At 43.5% G+C, this 25,328-nt stretch overlaps 1 protein-coding gene across 8 annotated transcripts in view; it reads right to left on the reverse strand.

Moving 5' to 3' along the window:
- col15a1b (collagen, type XV, alpha 1b) overlaps positions 1-25,328 on the reverse strand; it is a 106,109-nt gene that overhangs the window by 40,130 nt on the left and 40,651 nt on the right. For 5 of the 8 annotated variants that reach the window (XM_054762535.1, XM_054762508.1, XM_054762489.1 and 2 more), the window contains exons 1-14: positions 23,633-24,075; positions 14,036-14,223; positions 13,673-13,882; positions 13,239-13,391; positions 9,846-9,920; positions 6,720-6,818; positions 6,054-6,141; positions 5,044-5,072; positions 4,778-4,960; positions 3,764-3,790; positions 3,612-3,674; positions 2,140-2,217; positions 997-1,059; positions 763-906 (exon numbers count right to left, since the gene is read on the reverse strand). In XM_054762535.1, the coding sequence (XP_054618510.1) occupies positions 763-906; positions 997-1,059; positions 2,140-2,217; positions 3,612-3,674; positions 3,764-3,790; positions 4,778-4,960; positions 5,044-5,072; positions 6,054-6,141; positions 6,720-6,818; positions 9,846-9,920; positions 13,239-13,391; positions 13,673-13,882; positions 14,036-14,223; positions 23,633-23,945 (1,713 nt within the window). In that variant the 5' untranslated portion in view covers positions 23,946-24,075. Of the gene's footprint in view, positions 1-762; positions 907-996; positions 1,060-2,139; positions 2,218-3,611; positions 3,675-3,763; positions 3,791-4,777; positions 4,961-5,043; positions 5,073-6,053; positions 6,142-6,719; positions 6,819-9,845; positions 9,921-13,238; positions 13,392-13,672; positions 13,883-14,035; positions 14,224-23,632; positions 24,076-25,328 lie in introns of those variants that run through there. The other 3 variants (XM_054762517.1, XM_054762526.1, XM_054762500.1) reach the window with 2 other exon arrangements.

The raw sequence follows: 25,328 nt of genomic DNA on the forward strand, positions 1-25,328 counted from the left end.
ATAGAGACACACAGGTCAGCATTGCTATGGTCATGAGCTTTGGGTAGTGACTGAAAGGACAAGATTGTGGGTACAAGCGGCCGAAATGAGTTTGGTGACTGGGCTCTTCCTGAGAGATGAGGAGAGGAGCCAGATGAGGTGGCTCAGGCATCTGGGGAGGTGTTCAGGGCATCATTGGAAGAGTCACAGCATCACTGAGTACTTTCTGCCGTGGCTATTGCCTCATCGGTGGAACATTACTGACACCCAGTGACCAGTGTGGAATACTACATATCACGACACGTCTTTGAATGCATCTTCTGAACACCCTATATTTGTATTTTATTTCATTTAGCCATTTTTATGCTTGAAAATGAATACAAAATTTAGGCAAAAAATACATCAAATTGCATAGAATTCAACCAGCAAGGATTCATTCATTGACATATTTTTGAATAACCGTGATAGAGTGCAGCGCAAAGTGTTGAGGGATTAGCGTATTCTTCTGTTTTCATGTGGTATTTTATACTCTTGTCCTAACGGAGCTGCTCAGGTCATTTCCTCGTATGTTTCGACTGCTATGACAGTACCCATGCGGTGGCTAACAATCGAAAAAACCATGAATTAAATGGGTGAACTTCGTTCGTGGCAGTGGTAGAATGCGGGATAATACTGCCATGCTTTTATTTTAAAGCTTACTTAGCACTGAACAGGAAGTCCCTGTGTGCATGTTTTAATGCCCTTTAACCAACATCATGTTGTTTTTCAACCTGGGTGACTTACTGGTATTCCTGCTTGGCCGTTGAGTCCATCTTTGCCTGGGGCGCCAGGCGGCCCGGCATACGTGTGAGAAAGACCGCCACGCGATGATGGGTCGGGCCCAGGAAGACCAGGTGGTCCCGGAGGCCCGGGTGGTCCGGGAGGCCCCTGGGAAACACAGTTATATACGGTTATATACAGTTATATAAGTGTGCAGGCGAACAATACGTCTGGTATATCCTAAAGCTCTGGCTTTACCCTACTGAGCTCGGTATCAGTCTCCAGGTCCCCAAAGCCAGAACCCAGGGCATCGTCTCCATACTGCACAACACAGAACACACACACAATCAGATTTTGAATCACACAGGACACGGTTGACCCCCCCATTGTCATGATTCCGAATTCACAACCCTGCATATCTGCAGATTTCTTGGGACATTTTTTACCTCATTCACCCTCAATTGGCACTTACACTTGCACGCATTTTGCATTTTGCCCGCGATTTGCCGTTTATTTATTTATTACGCCTGAAAAGCGCGGACTAGTTTATGAACTGTTTGTGTTCTGTTCACACATTAATTACGCACTTGGCACGCAATTCGTGACCGCAAATGGTGCTCACTGGCACGAAATGTCCACGCTTCCAACACAACTTATTTACACTTCGTCAAGTAGTGTTTACGTCTCGTGCATGACGATAGCACGCGCATTGTTCCCTCATGGGTTTGCACTGCCATCGCCACTTCGAGCATCAGTGAAGCAGCCGCGGCATTATTCATTCCCGCTGTGTCCCGCGTGACGCCACGCAACAGCAGGCATCACCCCTATAGCTTCCTCTAATTGCAAGGCTTTTCATTCCAGAGAAGAAGCTCATGCAATAAAGAAAGTTAAGTCTATATTTTCTCGCTGCTGCAGGCGGAGAATGTGCAAAGAGCAGGAAGGAGGCAATAAAGTAGACACAAGGCAAAATGTAAAGCATACATGTACCAGTGGTAAAAAAGCCCACAATTTTTACATGTTTATGTCTTTACGCCTGGCTGATCGTGTTTTTTTCATCCAGTCTTGAGATTACGCACTTTGTTGAGAGGTCCTTGAACGCACCACAGCTGTGTGCAGAGACGGAAAAGTGAAACTTGCAACTCAGATGCTGCCACGGCTTTATAGATCCCCCAAATAGGAGACAAACTGCCGTGTTGGTGCTGAGTGCCTACACGCTTTATCATTTCAAATGTGTTGAACAAGCGTGTGAGGCATACTGTATCTAGGGCGTAAACACAGACTGTGTCACGAGTGAACAATGCCAACTGACGAGAGAAGGGGAGTGGTTCTGGAGCTGAATCCCATCTAATAACTACAACAGTTGATCCGAAATCGCAGGGGTACTACATTAAAGGTACTTACAGATACACTCCGTGATCTGGGGGGTCCAGGGGGCCCAGGAAGGCCCGGTGGGCCCGGTATGCCAACTCCGGGGTCTCCCTACAGGGAGAGATGTGACAAAGAAACTCCATATTAGTTGACAATCCTTTAGAACACAGTGTGGGACGGTGAGGCTGAGGGCCTTCCTGACTAAAATACATAACAGAATTTTAAAAGGATCTGTAAGGCATTTGGGATTTCAAGTTAGATCATTTTTAAACAAGTCACAGTGGTTCTGAGTGGTAGAAGGTAACTTGGGTTACTGACATGGTATCTATGCTGAAGGCCAAGGGTGTCCAAAATGCAGCCCGGGGGCCATTTTCAGCGCACAGGCTTGTTTATTGTTGGCCGTCGGCATATTGTAAAATAAAATAAGTTCCTTGTGAATGAGCTACGTATTTTATTAGATGTTACACTAATGTGCTTTGCGGCCTATAACACAAAGCTAAGCTGTGGATGTGTTGTTCAGATAGCTTAGCATAGTACAGTATGCTGTATTGACCTACAATAGATTGGTTTTCACTTCTTTAATGGACGGACGAACTGTATCAAAATGGCACCCCTCATCCTTTTATTTTTTTTCAGTTTAAAAAGTTGGGCACCCCTGCTGTAGGCTAATCTAGTCAAATACTGTATGTGCTGGTATAAGCGGGTTTTCCACCGCAAGAGCTTGCAGCATACCCCGGGACTGTGTGTTCGGACTTCAGGAACTGGGATGATTTTATTCTATTTGGACTGAATACATGCAATTGTAATGCCAGGGCTGGAGAGAAGGGTCAGCCACCCAGCCAAACTCTGGGTTCCAATGATCAGGAAATTTCCTGTTGACTGTTTGTTGGTGTATTGGTCTCTGTCCCTCACAGGAGGAGGAGATCACCCCTCCCTCCTCATATACTGTTTCCTATACTTTAGCATGATATCCAAACTTTAGCATTTCTCCAGAAGTCGTCCGTTCAGGTTGTATTGATTTGTCTCCTTGCATGCAAGGTTTATTCAATTGGATTTCACATTATTCTCAAACAACTTGTCTCGTCTCTTGTCTTCAGGGGAGGTGTAAAATGCTTTAAGATACAGGATGGGGCGGCAGTGGCCCAGGAGGTGGAGCAGGTTGTCCAGAAACTGGAAGGTTTCCCTCCACCGAGCCACTGTTGGTGGAGACACCTCACCCACCTTGCCCCCAGTGCTGCCCACACTGGTGTATGAATGTGAATGAATGTTTGGTGGTTGGAGAGGTCGTAGGCGCGAATTGGCAGCCACCTTTCCATCAGACTACCCCAGGGCAGCTGTGACTACAGATGTACTTTATCACCACCAGTGTGAGTGAATGAATAATGGCTTCACTTCACTCTGAAGCGCTTTGGGTGCCTTGAAAAGCACTATATAAAACCTAATCCATGATTATTCGTGAACAGCAGTACATAACACAAGTAGTCAGGTTGTGAATTTAGCAGTACCTTATCTCCTTTGACTCCAGCATCGCCATCCAAACCTGGAAACCCCTGAGGTCCTCTATGACCCTGGACGCACAACAGCCGTTGCATTACTGACGGCAACATTAAGCATGTCAACGATGACAAAAGAAGGTCACACATCATGAAATACTTACTGCATCTCCTTTCTCCCCCTTCACTCCCTGTAAAACAATTAAGAGTTACAGTATGTAAAATTGATATGCTGAGTTCAAGATGCAAGATTCTATTCAAGATTCAAGAGTTTTATTGTCATATGCACAGTAAAACTGGTGGTTCTGCTATGCAATGAAATTCTTTTTCTGTTCATTCTCCCACAAAAGAAAGAAAGAAAAAAACACAAGAAAGAATAAGAACATAAGAAACATAAATACCAATAAATTAAGCAGCAACAACAGAAGAGACATTAATACAAATAAATAAATAAATAAATAAATAAATAAATAAATAAATAAATAAAGTGCTATGGGTGTGTGTGTGTGTGTTGCGTGTGGTGTGTGTGAGTGCTTCGTTGAGAAGCCTGATGGCCTGTGGGTAAAAGCTGTTTGCCAGCCTTGTGGTCCTGGACTTCAAACTCCTGTAGCGTCTGCCTGACGGTAGGAGTGTGAAGAATGAGTTCCATTCCATTCCGTTTTCTTCCGCTTATCCGGGTCCGGGTCGCGGGGGCAGCAGTCTCAGTAACTTCCCAGTCCCAGCCACCTCTTCCAGCTCCACCGGGAGGACACCAAGGCGTTCCCAGGCTAGCTGTGAGACATAATCCCTCCAGAGTGTCCTAGGTCTGCCCCGCGGCCTTCTCCCAGCTGGGCATGCCCGGAACACCTCACCAGGGAGGCATCCGGGAGGCATCCGGACTAGATACCCGAGCCACCTCAACTGGCTCCTCTCATTGTGAAGGAACAGCGGCTCTGCTCTGAGCTTCCGGATGAGTGAGCTCCTCACCGTATCTCTTAGGTTGAGTCCAGCCACCCTACAGAGGAAACTTATTTCAGCCGCTGGTATCCCATTGTATTCGGCCGGGCCCCTGGAAGAGGTGGCCGGGGACCAGGAAGTCTGGGCTTCTCTACTGAGACTGCTTTCCCCGCAACTCGAACCTGGATAAGTGGAAAAAAATAGATGGATGAATGGATTAATTTATGCGTTGTGGAGCTAACCTGCTGTCCATCACGCCCTGGCTGTCCAGTCTTTCCAGGGGTTCCTGGTGGTCCTTGTGGACCTCTTGGCCCAGATTGAGCTTGTCCAGGTAAACGAGTGGGCCCAGGGGGACCAGGTGGGCCAGGCGGTCCCTTGGGGCCAGGATCTCCTGCTTCTCCTTTTAAAGCATGCCTGACAGGACCCTACAACACAAATATCCATGCCACTCATGCCAAATGAAGCAGTATAAAGTGCAGATTACTGGAAAGAAATATCCTGAACTGACATCCCAAGTCTTGTCTGTCCGCTGAGGCCCTGAAAAAGAAAACTGATGTCAAGAACAGCTGAGACTAACCAGATTCCTCCTAAATATGAACAATGAAATGTTCAAACAACAATAACATCGGTTTCACACGTCATTACGTTTCCCAAGTGGCAGTGCGCCAAAGAAAAGGAAAGCCATCACCATGGGAGTGAAAAAGAACATCATTTTTTGGTCCCAACCGCTTAACTGTTGCAACCATCATTAAAGAAAAACTGCACAGCACTTGTTTTGGAATTGTGTGAATTTTGCCCATCATCCACAATCCTTACGTGAGACATGAACACGCGTCTTTCTCTTTTCTGTGCTTTGTAAAGATATAAAAACAGATAAAAAGAGGCAGCTAATTAATGGGACACACCTATTACAAACACCTCCAAAAACCTCTCAAAGTGTTTATGCTTTTATATCCATGCTGTGAGCATGCAGTCACACATTTTGTTGTATTTTGCTCATTTTAAGCATGAGTGGAACTTCCTTCCCAGGCGCATTGATTTCACATAGCAACATATAGTCACACATAGTCTTTTTCCAAAGTCAAAAACTAAAATACGTTAACTTTGGACTGGTGGCCCAAGGCATCGTGAGCAAGTGTGTGGTGAAGCTAGTCACTAGCCGTCTAGTAGCTAGCCGGTGTGGTGGGGCAAGGTGTCACTACGCCAGTTCCGTAGTACTTGGGCGTAATAATGTTAATAACAATAATAACAGCTTGGTTAATATGCAGGTGCGTTGTTGGCGCTTTATGGAGGTTTTTTCAGAAGGCTTTATAGGTCCGTCCCATTCCATGCATTCTTGGCTGCCTCTTTTTATCTGCTTTTATATCTTTAGAACGCACAGGAAAGAGAAAACTATGTGTGTTCATGTCTCACATACGGATTGTGGATGATTCCAAAAAAGTGTGGCATTAAAAAGAGGTGTATCAATAGACTTTAAGGACACGTGTATTACAATAAAGAATGTAGCATTCATTCCACCTCTTAGCAAGACTTCGTCACTTGAATATTTGTCATTCACCAACGGTGGAGCCTCGGTGGGCGGCGCTTGGACTGGAACAGAGACTTCCTACAAGAAAGGATTAGTGGATAACGTCACCACCGCTACGAATGCTGAGAAAATCCCACATTAACACTTGGTTATTTTACAAAAACTGCTTCACGTTAAATAGTCAAAATAAGTAACCAGATTGAAAGCTGAAGGATTCAGAATTCACTTTTGAGGCATCAAGAACAAGGTTTATTGTTAAGTTTTGGGTCAGCCTGACTTCCTGGTTGAGGGAGGATGAAAGACGACACACAGGCACATATTTACTCAAAGTACTGATCTGGGGCCCTATTTATAAAGTAAAAACGGGGCCGAAAAGTTGCGTACGCCGTTTTTCTTGTTAATTATATTTCTAACAAGTATAATACAATATAATATAAATATAAAATAAAAAAAACAGATGTGGGCCGCAAATGGCCCCCGGGCCTCACTTTGGACAGCCCTGATTTATAGAATCCAATGTGTCGGCAGGAGGAGTCGGCAGCAGCAGATTCACTGGTCATTCCTACCCATCCTGTGTTTAACATGTTCATACTTCCAACGGCAAGAGGTAAGTCAATTCATGCAATCTGTCCAACATATAAAAATGTGCCAAATACCTGCACTGCTCCATGTTTCCTTCCCTTTGTGTTCTTCACATTGTCTTCCTCTGTCTCTCTGTCATCAACAGAATCGTCTCCACTGGCATATCCTGAAGCCTTCGTCAACCATCACAACACATTCATTTCAAAAAATACATAAATAAAGCATGTGGGAAAAATACTTACTACATTATTAGCCCAAAATTAGGTGAATCATTTGGACATTAGCACAGCATATGGTGTAGGAATATATGCAGGTATTTAATATATAATAGTGAATATATAAATACAAACTTGTCTATCGCGGCCACTAGAGGGAGTCTGCAAAAGTGGCCGCTATAGACAGGTTGCCTCTATAGACAGGTTGGCGTCCAGTTTGAATGTTGACCAGTAGAGGGAAAAAAAAGAAAAAAAAGGGAAAAAAAGAATAATAATCATGTTGACCAGTAGAGGGCACTGCGGACTGCGGATAAAAGTTGTACAGCACTACTAGGCTTGTTATTATCATGGTTCATGGTTTTAATCCTGAACATGCATATGAGTCAAACAGTAGCACATCACATAGTACAATTCACAATTTGGCATGTCCAAAAAGGAGTAGGAAGAAGCAAAGCTTATTTAATCCTACCCCTCATCAGTTTCACATCAGTTGCAATACATTTATTCACCTCTTGTTCTTCCAAGTGTACTTTGTAGGTCTACATGACAATGTAGTGCAATCATAGCCAAGGTTTTTACTTACTAAAAGGAAGCTAGAGGCTTAATAATAACTGATAGAATATATCCACCACCCACAGAACAAAGCTGTGCTAGTAATGTCTTACGCTTGTTTTTAATATTTTACTTTTTATACGGCAGAGTGTCATTACAGCTTTAGTTCATCAGGAAGTGACGGGAAGTGACGGTGGGCGTCCCGAGCAGGAGAGCTAGGCTCAGTGCTAGCTGTGAGTTTGGAGAGAGTTGGGAAGTGTGTTTATGTTGGCGTGGATGTAAAGTCCTGCAGTGTTCTCCGCTGTTAATAAAGCCATTAAAGTGCATCGGCGACGTGAGTCTCTCCTTCCCCACAACAAGCGGCATTACAGTATTGACCAGTGCACACCAGGAAATAAACGGTGTCATTTCTTACAGGCATTGGCTGGACAGCTATGTAGTGGGGCTTGTTTAACCTTTGCCTTGTGGGCAAGCAGGAAGGAGAGACGATGCTGAGAGATGTGTGTGTGTTCTGAGCTGCTGTCTGGTGGCCGCGTTCAACAGGAGAAGAAGCAACAGGAGAAGTTTCCTTCTTTGCTTCGGAGCTGAATAACACTGACAAGTTAACAGACTAGTAGCGAACGGAAAAGAAGACGGCTTTGTTTGTGTCAAATACAGAAGATGAGGACTTTGATGGATTTGTGGATGAGGATTGATGAAAAATAACGTGAGTACATTCTAAAATACTTCAATTAAGTACAACACAACTCAGTTTTGCTCCCGCTGCCGCATGCATGCTAGCGTATGTTTTTTTTTTTTTATTGTAGCGTCGCTGGGAGCACGTCCTGTTCCCAGCCTACTTTGCGGTAATGTTTTGGTGCAAATGCTCTTAAAGTTACATGTTTGACCAGGAAATAGCAAGCTCAAAAGAAGACGGCTTTTTTATGTGGAACAACTGACAGTTTGTATGGATCTTGTGAATGATTGTGACTAAGCTAGGACTCAGTAATTAAAGTCTGCACACGACGGCTACATTGATTGAAAAACAAAACTTTTTCGTGCATGAAGCTTCTACTTGAGTCGGTAATTAGGCCGCTATATGCGGTCAGATATTGACCAAGGGAGACAAAATGGGTGGCCGCTGGCCGCGTTGGACAGGTGACTGCTATACACAGGGTCTATAACATGTACATTTGCTGCGGGGGATTTTTCAGTGGCTGCTATAGGTAGGTGGCTGTTCTATAAAGGTGGCCGCTAAGACAGGTTTGACTGTAGTTTCAAGGAAAAATATGAGACATGAACACACGTCTTTCTCTTTTCTCTGCGTTCTAAAGATACAAAAACAGGTAAAAAGAGACGGCTCATGACTGCACGTAATGGGACACACCTATTTCGCCTATAAAGCCTTCTGTAAAAACCTCCAAAAAACGCCAACAAGGCTCCATTTCCATCATAACAGCAGCATATTAACCACATTGTTATTATTATTATTATTGACAATGTTACACCCAAGGACTACGTTACCTCGCCACACCACACCAGCTAGCTACTAGCTTCACCACACACTCGCTCACAATACAACAGGCCACTGCCGAAAGGCAGAGTTGTGTTTTTGAGTTTGGAAAAGTTACCGCTACGTGTAGCGTTCCTTTCTATGTTGCTATGTGCAATCAATGCGCCCAGGAAGGAAGTTTCGCTCATGGTTAAAATGAGCAAAATACTGTAAGTATTACATGTTATCATGAATGTACCTGTTACTACATGCTCATAGCATGGATATCAAGCCATAAAACCTCGTTGGAGGTATTTTAATAGCGGGCTGTGTAGGCGACATGGGCGTGTCCCATTCCGTGTCTTAATTAGCTGCCTCTTTTTATCTGTTTTTATATCTTTGCAACGCACAGAAAAGAGAAAAGAGATGTGTTCATGTCTCACATAAGGATTGTGGATGATGGGCAATTTAGAATGATGGAGATTTTAGCTGCTGTGTCAGCCGCTGACTAACTAAATACACATGTACGATTTTCAGTCTATTTTCTTTCATTTGTGAATACAAAAAGGAAGTTGTAGTGTTAATACCCTAGTCACACTAGAGGTAGAATGAGCCAGAATACAGTCGGAATGAAAACTTGTGGTTTAATCCTGAATATTTCAAGAACATTCTAAAAAGTCTGCCTGCATTCTGAGTGCATTCCAAATATCAGGGCCCATGAAAAGTTTCGAGGTGGATTCGAAATGAAAAAATATTGCACGCCAAGCTCCACCACCGGCACATCACGTCATGCCGCCAAGGATAAAAGGAGCCAAGCTCCACCACCGGTCACCGGCACATCACCTCATTATGCCAAGGAAAAAAGGAGCCAAGCTTACGAATTTCAAATCCTTTCCCGAATGTGGCGTGAATTTTTAAACTTTTTCATTCCAGCTGGTATACGTGTTGGCTATGTTTCTCACATCAGGATCGTCGTCCTCACACTGTTCCTCAGCTGCCATGGGATCATCTTTGATTACCAGTTGCTGAATGGATCCCTGGAGAAAAAGGAGAGACACTTTGCAATAAGGTCATTTAACAACACTTACAGTATGTAATAACCCAGCCTTGCTCCTCAAGAGGTAACGGTAACAAGGATGTATCACGGAGGAGCCTATCGATACATCGATACTCGGAAATAAAGCATTGAATTTAAGCACAGCAGACTTTAAATGGAGGGTTTATTTTAGCACTTTTAATGATGAAGACGTTAAACGTTACTCGTGTAACAGTTGATTAGTCACGCCTGTTGAGTGGGGAGCACGGATGACGTCATGTAAAGGCGAAACAGTGTGGTTGTTGGAATGTTACAAGCCCCGGAAGTAAGCGACGGTAAAATCTGACACTGTGCGTGCGCGCTCGATTAGAGGAGTCTGCGAGGACGTCCGTGAAAATGCAGCTGTTTCATGTGATATCAGGTGTATTTTCATTGGTACACACGTTTGTTAGTTTGGTAGATCACTTCTTCTTCTTCAGTTTTGTATCGGATTTATGCTGAGTGCTGAGCAGACCGCCTAAAGTCATACGAGCGTCGAAAGGTAAGTCCAACTTTAAGTTTTTCAAACTCGTGGCTCTGAGCTTCCGGACAAGATAAAAGGTATGTAGGACATAAATTCACTTTAATATCTATCTGCAGATGACATTTCATTCCAATCTGATGGTGCGGAATATGCTAATTTTACTGTGTACAGTAGTACCTCGCATAACATAAACCTCCTTTTACATAAATTCCACTGAACATAAAGAATTTATGTAAAGTTTTTGCTTCGTATTACAGAAGAAATTCCATATAACATAAAGAGTCACGCCTTCTGACGCATCATGCTCTCATTGGCTGATTTCCGGGGCACCTCCTCCGCTCTCATCTCATTGGCTGATTATCGGGGCACCGCCTACGCTCTCAACTCATTGGCTGATTATCGGGGCACCGCCTACGCTCTCATCTCATTGGCTGAGTTATACAGCAGGTACGTGAGTTTGTGTGAGAGACAGGCTTCTCCCTTCAACCTCCTTCCTCTTCGTAGTCGCCATTAAACTAACTTAAACAATTAAGTTAAGTTAGAAATTAAAATTTTGCACACAGCATTATCGTGTAGTGTGTGTGCGTTTGTCTGTGAGACCAGCTGACTCTTAGACTCTTTGAGTCGCGTTTCGACTCAGGCTCGTCCTCCTCCTCCTTCCTGCCTCCACTTGCGCTCCTGATCAAGGTTTTGTTTTTCAGTTTTATTCATTTACAGTAATCTTATTTATTACCTTATTTTAAATTGGAATGTTACTGTACTATGTTTATGCTAACGTTTTCTTATATTTTCCCAACATATTTGGTGGACTTTGAATATTTGAAGTGTTAAAGGGGTGAGTTTGGGAAGATCTTGGAACGGATTAGGCTATTTACATGTATTTTATGCTTCGTATAACATAAAAACCCTATAACATAAAGGTTCTCGGAACGGATTATTTACGTTGTAGGGGCGTCTACTGTACGGTATTCCCTCGCTCCATCGCGGTTCACTTTTATCGGACTCACTGTTGCGCGGCTTTTTTTTAATGCATTTTTTTACAGCGTATGAACGCTGCTACCTGTAAGAAGAATGGCATTGTGGGACGCTGAGTGTTGTACTTCTGCTGCGTCTCTCTCTTCCCTCTCTCTTCTGTCTGCACTGCCCATTCTGCATCTTGATTGGCTGTAGACCATTGTCAATCCATCTCCTTTGTGCCGCCCTGCCCTGTCTCCTGTTGTGTCATGTTAGGGCGCCATTATGGAATGAATGAATCTTTGGTTCATGGAGGACGAGGAGGAGGAGGAAAATACGATGACAGGAGCGATATGTTTGAACAAGGATCCAAAAAACGCTTCAGCGGGACGGCGCCAGGATGAAGAGGCACGGTCTTTCCTAGGCGCGTTGATTTGACATAGCCCATAGGAGCTAACGCAACTTCCGTCAACAACAGCAGCATAGACAACAGCCACCACACTTCCAATGTCCACTCTCATTGGGATGGCTGTGTCTTCCAGCACAAGGCTTCTGCCCCAGTCCTCAGGTAAAAAATGAGGACAGCAAACGAGTCTTCGTAGCGAAATTGAGAGCCAGTAGTATCCATGCTTCCATCTGTCCCATTGTGTTACTCCACCAGATAAATATAGGTTTTCGTGTTAGCTGCTATAATAACAATATCGCTGTAGCTTGGTTGATAGGTCAGTTATGGAAATGGAACACACTGCCTTTTTATTGAGGGTTTTTTTTTAGGGTTTTACCGTCAAAATAGGTACCTCCCATGTTAGCTGGTTCACGCAAACTCGTTTTCTCTCGTTAGACCGCACAGAAAGGGGGAAAGAATTGTGTGTTCATGTTGCACATAAGGATTGTGGGTGAGCAAAATTTCAAAAAAAGGACGCTTTTCCTTTAAAGTTACTGAATCCTTTCGGATCGTATCGTTCTGAATGAACGGATATCGTCCTTGAATCGTATCGGCAACCTCAAATGGTGATATGAATGTAATCGTTATTCAAATGAATCGCTGCACCCCTACTCCGTTGTACATGTTAGCATCTACATGTGTTGCCTTAGAAAATATCAAAGTGGCAAAGTTGTATCCTTTCATTTTTCACTATGTGGCCCTCGCTGGAATAAGTTTGGACACCCGTGAGCTACGGTACTTGGCGGACAAAAGAAGAACAACCTGACCTTTCAACCAATGCCGTTCTATTGATCAGTACTTCAGTAACACTTTACGTTAAGGTACACAAAATTACAGTCATGAGGAGTGAACCTACCTAACCCTAACCACTACTCATTAGTTCCTCATTAGTTCCTCAGTAACGACTCTAAATTGATGTGCCTTAGATCCTCAGTAACTATTGCACTCATTAGTTCCTCATTCGTTCTTCATTAGTTCCTCGGTAACTAGTCTAAATTTATGTGCCTTAATCATCAGTTCCCCATTAGTTCCTCAGTAACTAGTCAAAGTTTATGTGCCTTAGTCATTAGTTCCTCATTAGTTCTCCATTACTTCCTCAGTAATTACTCTAAATTGATGTGCCTTAGATCCTCAGTAACTACTGTACTCAGTAGTTCCTCATTAGTTCTTCATTAGTTCCTCGGTAACGACTCTAAATTGATGTGCCGTAGAGCCTCAGTAACTACTGCACTCGGTTCCTCATTAGTTCCTCAGTAACTAGTCTAAATTTATGTGCCTTAGTCACTAGTTCCTCTTAGTTCTTCATTAGTTCTTCAGTAATTACTGTAGTTTTGTGTACCTTATTGTAAAGTGAGACCGGTACTTCAAACTTTGTGTGCCCACATTTTCCAACTTACCACAAACTTGTCAAGCCCCGTGCTTCCTGCATTTGCGACAAAAATGCCAGAGTTGTGCGAGAAAGTGAGTCTGTCTGGCCTTCGATGGAAGGTCGTCCTTTCGGCTTCCCCACAGTCCATGTAGAGACGCACCTCATCGTGCTCCACCACAACCTGAAACCCGTCAAAAAGACACATCCATCAGCCGCAGTGCTTTGGAATGACTGGAGCCTTATGAGGTACATTGATTACATTTGAGGAAAAAACATTTTCAGTGAAGCACAATGTCAAAATTGTGTCAATTTTTGAAACTGTGGTACATTTTATCCGTCTTATCATATTTTTTGCATCCTATTTTTAGAGGAAAATTTTTTTTTAATGTTTTTTTTTTTTTTTTACCAAAAATCCACAAATCTGACCTTGTGGTGCAACCGACATTGTAGTGTTCAACTTACGGTGAACCGTGTCCACTGGTCCGTCATATCCGGCACACTGAAGGCGGCAGCTTTTTGGCTGTGGGACGACTGCGCGCTGTCAGTGTAGTACAGTAAAATACTCTGGAGCCCTGCACGGACTGGAGTGAGGGCCAAACCCAACTCCACCACCTTCTGACGGGCATCTGTGATGGCAAAGAGCACACCTCCTCTCGGGCTGGCTGGTCGGATCTAATGCAAGGAGAAATAAAGGCCACAAAAGCTCATTAGTGTTGTGAATGGGGAAAAAAAATGACATGATGCACTGTCCCTTACATATGCAAGTAGCTGAGTAAGACTAGTATGTTAAAGAAGAGGAAGAATGCATTTAAACATGAACGTTACCGTGACAATGATGGCAAAGTCCACGTAGAATGACCCAGGCACAAAGGTCTTGGTGAGCCTGCCGATGTTGGCTTCAGGGCCAAAGTTATACGCCGGGAACCCCTCAAAGCCAGGAGTGAAGGAGACGGAAGGAGGGAGGGGGACGCCGATTAACTCCGTCAAGTCCAGATGACTTCCGGAGCCTCGCGCTGACAAAGACAAGACAATGTAAAACAACTTGAGAAAGAGAAGGCTGTAATGGCTATTTCTTTTCTTTAGCCTCTCTTCCTGGTTCTTTGGACGCCCTTGCTGTCAGAGAAGTAGTGCATCACACAATTTCAAAAGTTTTTAAATTAAAAATAGGCTGGTCATCAGCTGATCTAAAGTTGAAGAGCACAGCCTTTAAAAGGTAAACGTGTGTATTGAATGTGATTTAGTGTCAGGTGTCCACACTGCAATGACCTCTTGATGGCAAAGGCAAATAAGCTTTCTCTCTTGTTGAGCTGCATAAGCAAGGCCTCTCGCAGCGCGCCATTGCTGCTGAGGTTGGACGCAGTAAGACAGTCATTTCAAACGTCTTCACACATCCTGAGGCTCATGGAACAAAGAAGTCGAGTGGTAGACCCCAAAAAAATTTCACTTTGGCTGTCCTTTAAGACACGGGACCTTCCTCGGCCCAAATGAAGGTTGTTACTGGTGCCGAGCGCAGTCCAATAACCATCAGATGCCATCTGCCAGAGAAGGCTTTTAAGAAGAAACAAGCACTTTTGGAATTTGCAGGAGAGTACCAAACATGGGACATTGAAAGGTGGAAGAACGTTTTATCCTCCCTTGACGGTCCTGATGGCTTTACTGGCATGACAAGGAGATCCCACCTGAGATGTTTTCCACACAGCACAGCAATTCTTCAATGGAAGAACTGAGCAGATGTTGCAGGGGGCATCCCTCGTGACTGAAGGCCCCCGTCTGTGTGGTGATGACTGGCTTTTTCAACAGGACAACGCTGCAATAAACTCACTTTTTTGGACCATCCTGCGTGTTCCCCTCATCTAAATCCAATGGAGAACATTTGGGGATGGATTTGCAAGAATGGACATGAGCTCCAGACAGTGGATGCCCTCCGTGAAGCCATCTTCACCACCTGGAGCAACATTCCCACTAGCCTCCTGGAACACTTATCAAGCATTCCCAAACCCATTTTTGAATGGCACAACTGCCCATTACTCACTCCCTTTTTACACATTTTAGTTCTATTTTATGAGGGTTTCAGGGTTTTATTGAGCTATGGTCTTAAACTACCTCAATATACCTGAGGGTTTAAAATAAATAAATAAATAATTTAAATGAATTATTCATTTACGTATTTAATGGAATAATTAATTTAATTAACAAATGACTTAAATGTCATGCATTCTTTATGCTATGATATGAAATACACTTTTTCAAATTTACCAGACTCATTAGGTGAATTTGTACAAAGCATCGGACCAGCATCGCCGATACCAGCCTGAATTTTACTCGGAAACAAAATGAGTGGTATCGCACATGACTGATAATAAGTACGATGATGTGAATCAAGGGCACATGTCTGAACAGACATGCTCACATCAGTGCTGTCAGCTACTGGTCTTAGTGGTTCATTGACTCCGTTAGCAAAACGACAAGAGGTACTTGTAAATCGTCCTGATTTTAATTTGACTTGATTCGATCCGGACACTTCTTCGCTTGGCTGCTCTACCTCGCAGGAACATAATCCTCTGAAAGAGAAATTCGCCATGTGTGGCAATTATGGTATTTAGCGCGTACGCGTATGAATAGATGGCCTCACATTCCCTTGAGTCGGCACGACTATGGAGCCTGTCACCCATAGTGACCACTCTCACCTCAGCATTCCAGCCAGCGTCGCCCCTGCAACCGTATTTACACCTATAGTCACGCACACGCATTCTTCACATGCTATCCTAGCGGACAGAAAACATCTCCTGAGCGCGCACACACGCCAACCCTCACTACTGGAGTCAGTGGAAGGACGTCAAGTAGTATTGATCATTCCAGTAGCTGGCTTCCAGATGTGAGGACCGTACAGTAAAACAAGGCCGCACACACATGCACGTTTTCTCAACCACGTGAACAAAAACCCGAGACTGGACCAGACAGGCCAACGATTTGGAGGTCTCTAATTTATCAGCCTGACCAACTGGAAACATATCTGATTAGAGGGTGTGTGTGTGTGTGTGTGTGTGTGTGTGTGTGTGTGTGAGACAGCGAGAGAGAGATGTGCTTCTGTACTTACTAACTTACTCAGACCGCGACAGACACATTTACAAAGTAATTGCTGCCAAAATAAAAGGTCAAGATGAGAAAATAACATGCAAACTAGGCTTGTCACGACAACAAATCTTGCTGTTCGATCACCGTCCTGCAAATTATTAACATTTTTGGAGACCATTTTTCATGAACAATATGGCATAATAATGAGAGTACACCGTATCAAAAGCAATAAACTTCCATTTCTGAAGAATATTTAACATGTAATTGGAATGTCACGCTCTTTTAAATAAATTCAAAAAACAAAAAAGGCAAAAAAACCCCACTGCAAATAAAATGGACTCTGTCTCTGTCAGTTATGAGGTGTATTGTCAAACTAATGGAGGGGGTCATATTTGAGCTGGACCACATATCTGTGGCGGCAGAGTAAAACGCAATGTCTCTGATGTCCTTCAACACGTCTTTCACTGCGTTGCACAGTCGAGGAATGGTTTGTGACATGTTGTACATCTACTGGGTGTTCTGCCAGGCAGTTCGTACTGTCTGTCAAACATTTCTAACATTTCCCCAAATGTTGCATTTCTTTTGCAAAGTGGCGAGCGACACTGACTGACTGTCGGGACGAAGGCTCCTTTCCACCTCCTTTTTAGGTGTGCATACAAGCCGGTCGTACATTTTACCTCCTCGGTGTTCATTCTGTTTAAAACCCTAATATTCCCACACTGGGGTTGCGGCATTCACCTTAGAAACTCGCTTTTGTGCGGTCATTCATGTTAGCGCATGCTGGCTCATGAGGCTAATTTGCTGCTAGACAAGGTAGCCCCGCCTCCACGTACAGGGCCAAAGAGGGAAGGAGATGACAGGAGGGTTCACTCTCTCTCCGTTCGTTCGACTGTAGCACCAACACGCACAGACAGCTGCAGAGTGAACCCTCTTGTCATTCAGCCTGAAAGAGAGACGAGGAATACAAACACGAATGCATGCACACGTCAATTTATCGAGGCCGGCAAAATGCGAACACAAACTAGTACAGGTGTGCATACTTGCAAACGTCAAGATGTGCTGCAGCTCTCCAGCTTCCATCAACTTGTTGTCCAATAACGTGTGATCTATGAACAGTTTTACTTCATTAAAGTAATCCCACGTCGATAGTTTCATTGGTTCCAGACTTGACGATAAGTGAATTTCAGCAAAGAAGGATAGAGCAGGTCCTCCAGAAACTGGAAGGTTGGTGGTTCACCCACCTTGCCTCCAGTTGTGGCCAAAGTGGAGAATGAATGTTTAGTGCAGTAATATATCATAAATAATAATAACACATAATGAGGTAATACGTCCAGTCCTTCCACGACAGGAGATATGGGATGTTACATATATCGGTATCGGTTGATATCGGAATCGGAAACTGAGAGTTGAACAATATCGGCACATCGGATATCGGCAAAAAAGCCAATATCGGACATCCCTAATTATCATTAGTGTTTTTAAATCAAACCTTTCCGTAGTTAGAGCATAGAAAACCTTATACATACATTTTTATATTATTAGAGCCCTCTAGACAAACAATAACACCCCTAGAGTCACCTTTCCACTCATATTACCCAAAATAGTAGATTAGCAAACAACGGAAAATGTAACGTTGAACGACATTTTCAAAACAGTCTCTCAGCCTTTTCTGAAAAGTAAAAGTATTTAAGCAAAAATGTTTGTCCATATTCTAGATGTAGGAGTATGTTTGTATTTTCTTCTTTCTAGAGTCTCCAATGAACCTATCATGCATGTGGAAGGAAGCCAGGACACAGATGCGTTCCAACGGGGATTTGAAGCCATGGGCCGGATTACGGCGCTACCATGCTAACCACACAACTAGCATCTCTGCTTGTCAGCATGTTAGTTATCTTGGTTACTTGTGTTCAACACGCATGAAGCAAATGATATGGATGGAACTTTTTATTCCAAAAGAGTGTGATTGTATCTAAGATTCACTTAGGAAAACCTGTTGTCATAAACACCATCACAATTCTTTTTGGCATCATTTGCATGTCAATTCAGTAGGTTTTACATTTATAAACTACATAAAAAGAGAGTAATACTTGAATCAAGTTGAATCATTTGACACACATGTTATGACTAGATTTAATGGAATAAATCTTGGTACGTTCTATGAAATGTGCTGTGCAGCCTTCACATTGCTCCGAAATCAGCAAATCTTTACATTTTATTTTCTGTGTGTTTTAAATTTAGAACGTTTAGAAACCAGTATTATTCTTCATTTAAGATAAATATTCTTAATCTGTTGTTGAAGAATAATCCAAATAAGGTTTTTAGCTTGTTATTAGAAAAAAATAATACATTTCTGGCAAAAATGTTTTTATTAGAATTGGCTAGCTGTACTTTTTTAATATAAGATTATTTTTCTCCAAGAAAAATTGCAGCGTTGTTCGGAAATCAGCAAATCTTTAGAAATATTTTCTGTGTGTGAGTCCGTTCTTAAATTTAGAAAGTTAGGAAAGCAGTTTTTGCTCTTAATTTAAGGCAAATATATATTCCTCTGTTGCTGAAGAATAATCTAAATTAAGTTTTTAGCTTGTTGTTAAAAAAATAACACATTTCTGGCAAAAAAAATATCTTCATTAGAATTGGCTAGCTATACTTTCTTAATATAACATTATTTTTCACAAGTGAAAATTGGTAGACGAGATATTTTTTCTTTTATGAAAAAAAAAAAGAAATGGTTGCTTAAAATGGAACTTTTTTACTTTTATCTGTAGGGTTTTATCTGTAGGGTGGCTGAGCGCTCCTTTAGAGATAAAGTCATCCAGGAGGAACTCGGAGTTGAACCACTGCTCGTCCACATTGAGAGGAGCCAGATGATGGCTCGGGCATCTGGTCAGGACGTCTCCCAGGGGAGGGTTTCAGGGCATGTTCGACCGGTAGGAGGCCTCGGGGAAGACCCAGGACACGTTGGAGAGACTACGTCTCCCAACTGGCCTGGGAACGCCTTGGGATCTGCCAGGAGGAGCTGGACGAAGTGGCCAGGGAGAAGGAAGTCTGGGCTCCCCTGCTTAGGCTGCTGCCCCCGCGACCCAACCCGGATAAGCGGAAGAAGATGGATGGATGGATCTTTTGCGTAGCGTGAAAAAACTCTAACCTAGGGCCCTATAATTTCTGCGTTAACGGAACCACAGACAGAATCGCGGAATTGGCTAATAACTCACGGAACTTGACAGTGTGACTGAAATGCTATAATCGTCAGGAGAAGGAAATTTAGCGTGTGTCAATATCTCCCCAGCGGTCCGCTTATTCACAGCGGCATGTCGTCACCAACTCGATTCACTTATGCGAACGCCTTCTCCGCTGATGTAGGATCACCATTTTCAATCCAAATGACCATTGTAACGTGTCAGTTAGTTCCAGCTGCAATCACACCCGCCTCCTCTCTTTAACTCATTCAATCCCAAAGACGTATTTATACGTTTTTATAATACCGAGCGCCCTATCCCAACAATGTATTTATGTGTTTTTTAGTTTTTTTGTGCGAGAGACAAAAAGGGGTGATAACGCAACCCTCCACTAATGAATTTCACGTCAGAGCCCTTTTAAGCCATAACAACGACCACAAGAAGTGCATTTGATAAGAGCTCGGCTGGGATCATGTGAACAGAAAATCACACATGACAGGAAGGAGGAAGTGAGAGAGCGTGGAGCAGTGTAGCGTGCAGAAGGTTACACATTATAGGGACATTTTAACGCATGCTCACGCACACACACGCAGGCAGGCGCACACATGCATGCGCGCACGCGTGCACACACATAGTTCAGTTCCAAATGTGATGCCTGCAAATAGATCATGCTGGTATATTTGTAAATAAATTGTTATCTTGATGCAGAACAACCCCTTTTTGTGTCATGTTGTTTAGATATTTGAGCTGTCACAAAGTCATTCAGGTGTACATCATCAATAAATACCGCTTCATTTCAGTCACAATTTATAACCAATCTGACATTTGGCTAATTTTGCGCCAATTTTGCCGGAAAACCCCACAAACTCCACATAATCCACATCATGTTGGCCACATGAATGCTTGATCAGCTTGGCGAGACTTATACCCCCCCCACCCAGCGTTGCCGCACATAACCTTTTAAACCCACCTTGACCCTGTCATGCCACACAAAAGCTTCCTGCTGTTCGGCCCACTCTCCCTCCGTTTCTCAGGCTCCCAAAGATTTAGTGCAGTGCACATTAGGGGACGGCCGTGTCACATACCAGCATGCCACGGGAGCAAGAGCAAGTGGTGAAGGAAGTGATAGGTTTGCACGCACAATCTTTTCATTGTAAGTACCTTCATCAGTCTGCACATTTGGAGAAAAGTATCAAAAACAGAATTTTTACTTATTAAAAATAGGGATGCATTTTTTTTCAAGCCGATACCATAACTTCCTGCTTCTCAAGACCAATGCCAATACCTCTTTATATCTATTATTTTTTTAATCTATACTTAATTGTACTTTGTGCACACCTGGAGATAAGAAGGAGTCAAACTAAGTTGGATTTGACAAACTGCACCTGTAGACTTGTTCCAAACCAAATCCCGTGACATCACTGCTACTAAGAAAACCATCCATCCATCCATCTTCTCCCGCTATGCGAGTTTGTGCCGCGGGGGCAGCAGCCTAAGCAGGGAATCCCTGACTTCCCTCTCCCCGGCTACTTGGTCCAGCTCCTCCCGGCAGATACTGAGGCGGTCCCAGGTCAGTTGCGAGACATAGTCTCTCCAATGTTTCCTGGGTCAATCCGCCTGTCCATCTCGCGTTCCATCCTTCCCTCACTCGTGAACAAGACCTTCTCCACTTGGGGCAGGATCTCATCCCCGACCCAGAAGTGTCACTCCACCCTTTTCCGGGCAAGAACCATGGACTCGGACTTGGAGGTGCTGATTCTCATCCCAGCAGCTTCACACTCAGTGAATCGCTGTGAGTCGAAGATCACGGCCTAATGGAGCCAGTAGGACCACATCATCTGCAAAAAACAAAGACCCCATCCTGCAGCCACCAAACCGGATCCCTCAACACCCTAGAAAATCTGTCCATAAGGGTAGCCCTGGCGAAGTCCAACTCACACTGGAAACAAGTCTGACTTATTGCAGACAATGCAGCCCAAATTGGTATTAATGGTGTTAACAAAACATAAAAAATAGCGGCGGCTCAGAAGTAGAAATCGTGGCTCCAAGCAGTTTACTAGCCGACAAAAGAATCAATGATGGTAAAGGGCTTGTCGTGATGAAATCACAGATGGCTTTAGCTTTAGCCGTCGGGTCGTCTCCGGCAAACTTTTTTGCACTTTTCAAACGCCGTGGTGATAGGAACAAGCCCCAAGCCTGCTGTTTCTGGTTGCTGATTAGGTTTCATGTGTGGATGCTCCATGTTTTTTGGTGAAAACGTCTTCGTCTGAAGCCATGAAGAAGTCTCACACGATCGACAGCATGTTTCCAAGTGAGCTCATGGGAAGTTAGGACAGGCCGTTTGTAGCGCGTCAGAGAAAAGGAGCGCTTGGTTTGCTCACGCTAAGCCGCCTACAGCACAGTACGGGTATCTTGCCTCATTCTAGCTTTATCGGTTATCTGAGCTATTTTTAATGTTTTAATCTGTCATCTCCAAATGTTTCTTCCTCCTTGAAAACTATTGACACATGGCTCAAATCTTGGCTATAATCACTGTAAACATCCTGCGCCTCGTACACCGCCATGTTTGTCGTTTCAACAAATTTACAGTTTGCTTTCATGAGTTGAACAATGCAGAACATAATTACAAACAATATATAACATACTGAAGCAAAGTTGATGAATCATGTCAGGGACCCTTTAAAAAGGATGTGACATGTTCCCCAAACCTGCTGACTAAAAACCTGACAAGGGAGTCAAAATTTCAAGTTGCAGTGTGCGTAGAAGGTCATAAAAACATGTCGGAAGAGCTCATGTAAGCTCATGAGAAATAGTGGCAAATAAGATCTTGCATCCACCAAAATATACTGTAAACAGAAGGCGTTCAAGGCGCTTCCCACACTAATTAACACGCGTGATGATGGAGGACACGAAAGGGAATGATTGTTATGGGATTTCCGAAGCTCTTGTACCTCGTCAATATTATCTGAGTAGCAGAAATTGTTTGCGTATTTTGCAAACAGCACATCAGTCATGACTTTCACAGCAAATCATTTTATAGGATGCAATTAGACTTCCTGTCAGGCTTTTGTACCCCCTTTTCTCCCCAATATCCAGGACAAAATCATCCATCAAGTACGTATATAAAATAAAGCATGACAAACCAAGAGCAGCTAAATTACCAACAACTAGGCCTGTCACAATAATCAATAAACAAACGATTAAAAAAAAAAACCCGAGCTCGGCCTGGATAAAGTGACATGTGCATATATGCCTCTTTCTTTTCCTCATCTCATGACAAGAGGGTTCACTCTGCATGTGTCTGTGAGCATTAGTTCTATAGTGGAATGAGCGGAGAGAGTGAGCCCTCCTGTCAACAATCTGGCGGGGCTACTAGTTTGTGGATGCACAGACTGAGTCCTAGCAGTTAGCAAGTTAGCAAGCAAAAGCTAATGTGAATGAAGGCACAAAAGCGAATGGCACAGCTCCAGTGTGGATGTGCAGCAGAGCCTTCGTCCCGACAGTCAAAAATCACTGAGGCGTTTAAGCGGCAAAGTGAATACAGCGCAAAACGGTGCACGCTCACAGTGTCGCTCGCTACATTGCGAAAGAAATGCAACGTTTCAATACGGTTGAAAGACCAACATTTCAGGAAATGTTAGAAATGCTTGACAGACAATTCCTGAACTGTATAACCCAGTGAAAGAAGACGTGTTGAAGGACATCAGAAACATTGCATTTTATTCTGCACCACGGATATGTGGCCCAGCTCAAATACGACCCCCTACCTTAATGTAACAATACACTACATATCTTTTTTTTAATGGGTCTATACAGGCAGCTAATCTGGCTCATGCAGGTACACTATACTTGAGCACCATCTAGTGGTTCAAATGTGATTTACACCTCTCATGACAATAATTGTCTCCTCAATAATTGTTTAATTGTTATTGTTATGTCGATTATCTACGATGATTTGAAGCACAATTATGAACCAGCAAAATCTGTTATCGTGACAGGCCTACCAACAACAAAAGCATGGATTCACCAAAGTACCACTACGTGTTTAGAGGTGAAAACACAATCACACAAATCATACCTCCCATAATCCAACCGGGAGGCTGACCCACAGTGCCAGTGATATTGTCGGCATACAAAGCCAAGTGTTTCTGTGTGCAAAGCCAACACTCACCACTCTTCCAGTGTTTCAGCGCTTTCAAACGGGACCTGACATTATTGACTACTTCTGGAGGTATTGAGATGGACACTGCTGTGCTAAGACTCTCCGTTTGGATCCTGCTATCTCGAATGGCCGCTGTAGTCTCGTCCTCATTTCCCAGCCACGCTTTTGTCCCGGGTACGTCCGAGGGGCTCGGTGAAGTTGCGGAAGGAGGGGAGGTGCTGAGGATGCTTTTTGGCCTTGCCCAGATGAAACTCCACCACTGAGCCCGTACAGATGTTGACAACAGGAGGAAAAGAGCAAGAGCGACGCCAAGACTTGCCATTTTTCTCCCCTCTCTCTGAAAGGATCCTGTCAAGTGCAGCAATGAAATGCTACAGAGTGTGACCTCCTCACTGTCCTTTATCCCTCTCCTCTTCTGTTCTTTGACATCCCTCTCTTGTGCCTCTCTCCGCCCCCGCCTCTTCCCCTGTGTAATTAGTGACTCCCCCTTTGCTGGCCCTCCACAACACAGCAGAGCTGATTTTCACTCCCTTTTCCTTTCACTCAGGCAGAGTTAGTTCATTACTCCTCCTTCTCCTTTCCTCTGTCTCCTTTGTGGATCAAACTGGACTTCCTTCTCTCATTCCAATGTCGCATCACTTAAAAATCAAAGAATGCGGCGGCCATGTTTACATTTTTTAAATCAACGCCTGCAGATAACCCTAGACGTTTTTTATATTAAAAAAATATATAGCTTTGTGTTTTCGGTGACAAAGCGTATTATTAGTATGAAGTTTTTCTCCTTACGTTACACTTTTTTTTGCCATTTTTTACATTTTTACAAATATTTCAACTGTACAGTTTTTTCTCGTACTATTGTGACTTTATTCTCGGAAAATTTTGACTTTATTATCCTCATATTCTAACATTTTCCCACTTTACTGTCCACAAACGGCAACTTTTTCTTCGTTTTGTTTGTTTCTCGTATTACAGTGGCGCCTTCACTCTATCACAGGTTTGCACAAAATAATGAATGGATAAATCATCCCCCTTTCGTGGTTGTATATGCCCTATTAATAGGTTTAAAAAAAGCATATTTAAGAAAATTGCGTTTAATCTTGGCCTGAATGAAGCATTTTCAAGCATAAAAATGGCTAAATGGCAAAAACGGCAAGGTGGTCGGTGCCACCAAGCCCAAACCCGATGGTGGACACCTGAGGTCAGGGCTGCCATCAAGCTGAAGAAGGAGTCCTATCGAGCATGCATGGCTTGTGGGACGCCTGAAGCAGCTGACAGGTGCGGCACGCAGTTTTGGCCGTGGATGAGGCAAAAACTAAGGCGTGGGAGGAGTTCGGTGAGGCCATGGAAATGGCTGAAATGGCTGAAATGAGTTTCCTCCGTACGGTGAGGCACTCGGTCATTCGGGAGGGGCTCAGAGTAGAGCCGCTCCTCCTTCACATGGAGAGGAACCCGTTGAGGTGTCTCGTGACACAAACGGGAGTTTTATTTACATCTTAAATGACTTTTTACTCTTATTATGTCTGCTATTTTGGTTTAACGCAAGGGTACAAGCACTTAAAGCTGCCATTACAATACACCGATGAGACAACAGCCACTGCATGAAGTACCCTGTCCAGACAAAAACAACAAGAACTGCTAATGTGTTAGTCCATGTTAGCTTATTTATGTCTAAAACAGGGGGTGCTCACACTTTTTCAGCCTGTGA

This window comes from Dunckerocampus dactyliophorus, chromosome 2 (assembly GCF_027744805.1).
Source record: "Dunckerocampus dactyliophorus isolate RoL2022-P2 chromosome 2, RoL_Ddac_1.1, whole genome shotgun sequence".
NCBI lineage: Eukaryota > Metazoa > Chordata > Actinopteri > Syngnathiformes > Syngnathidae > Dunckerocampus > Dunckerocampus dactyliophorus.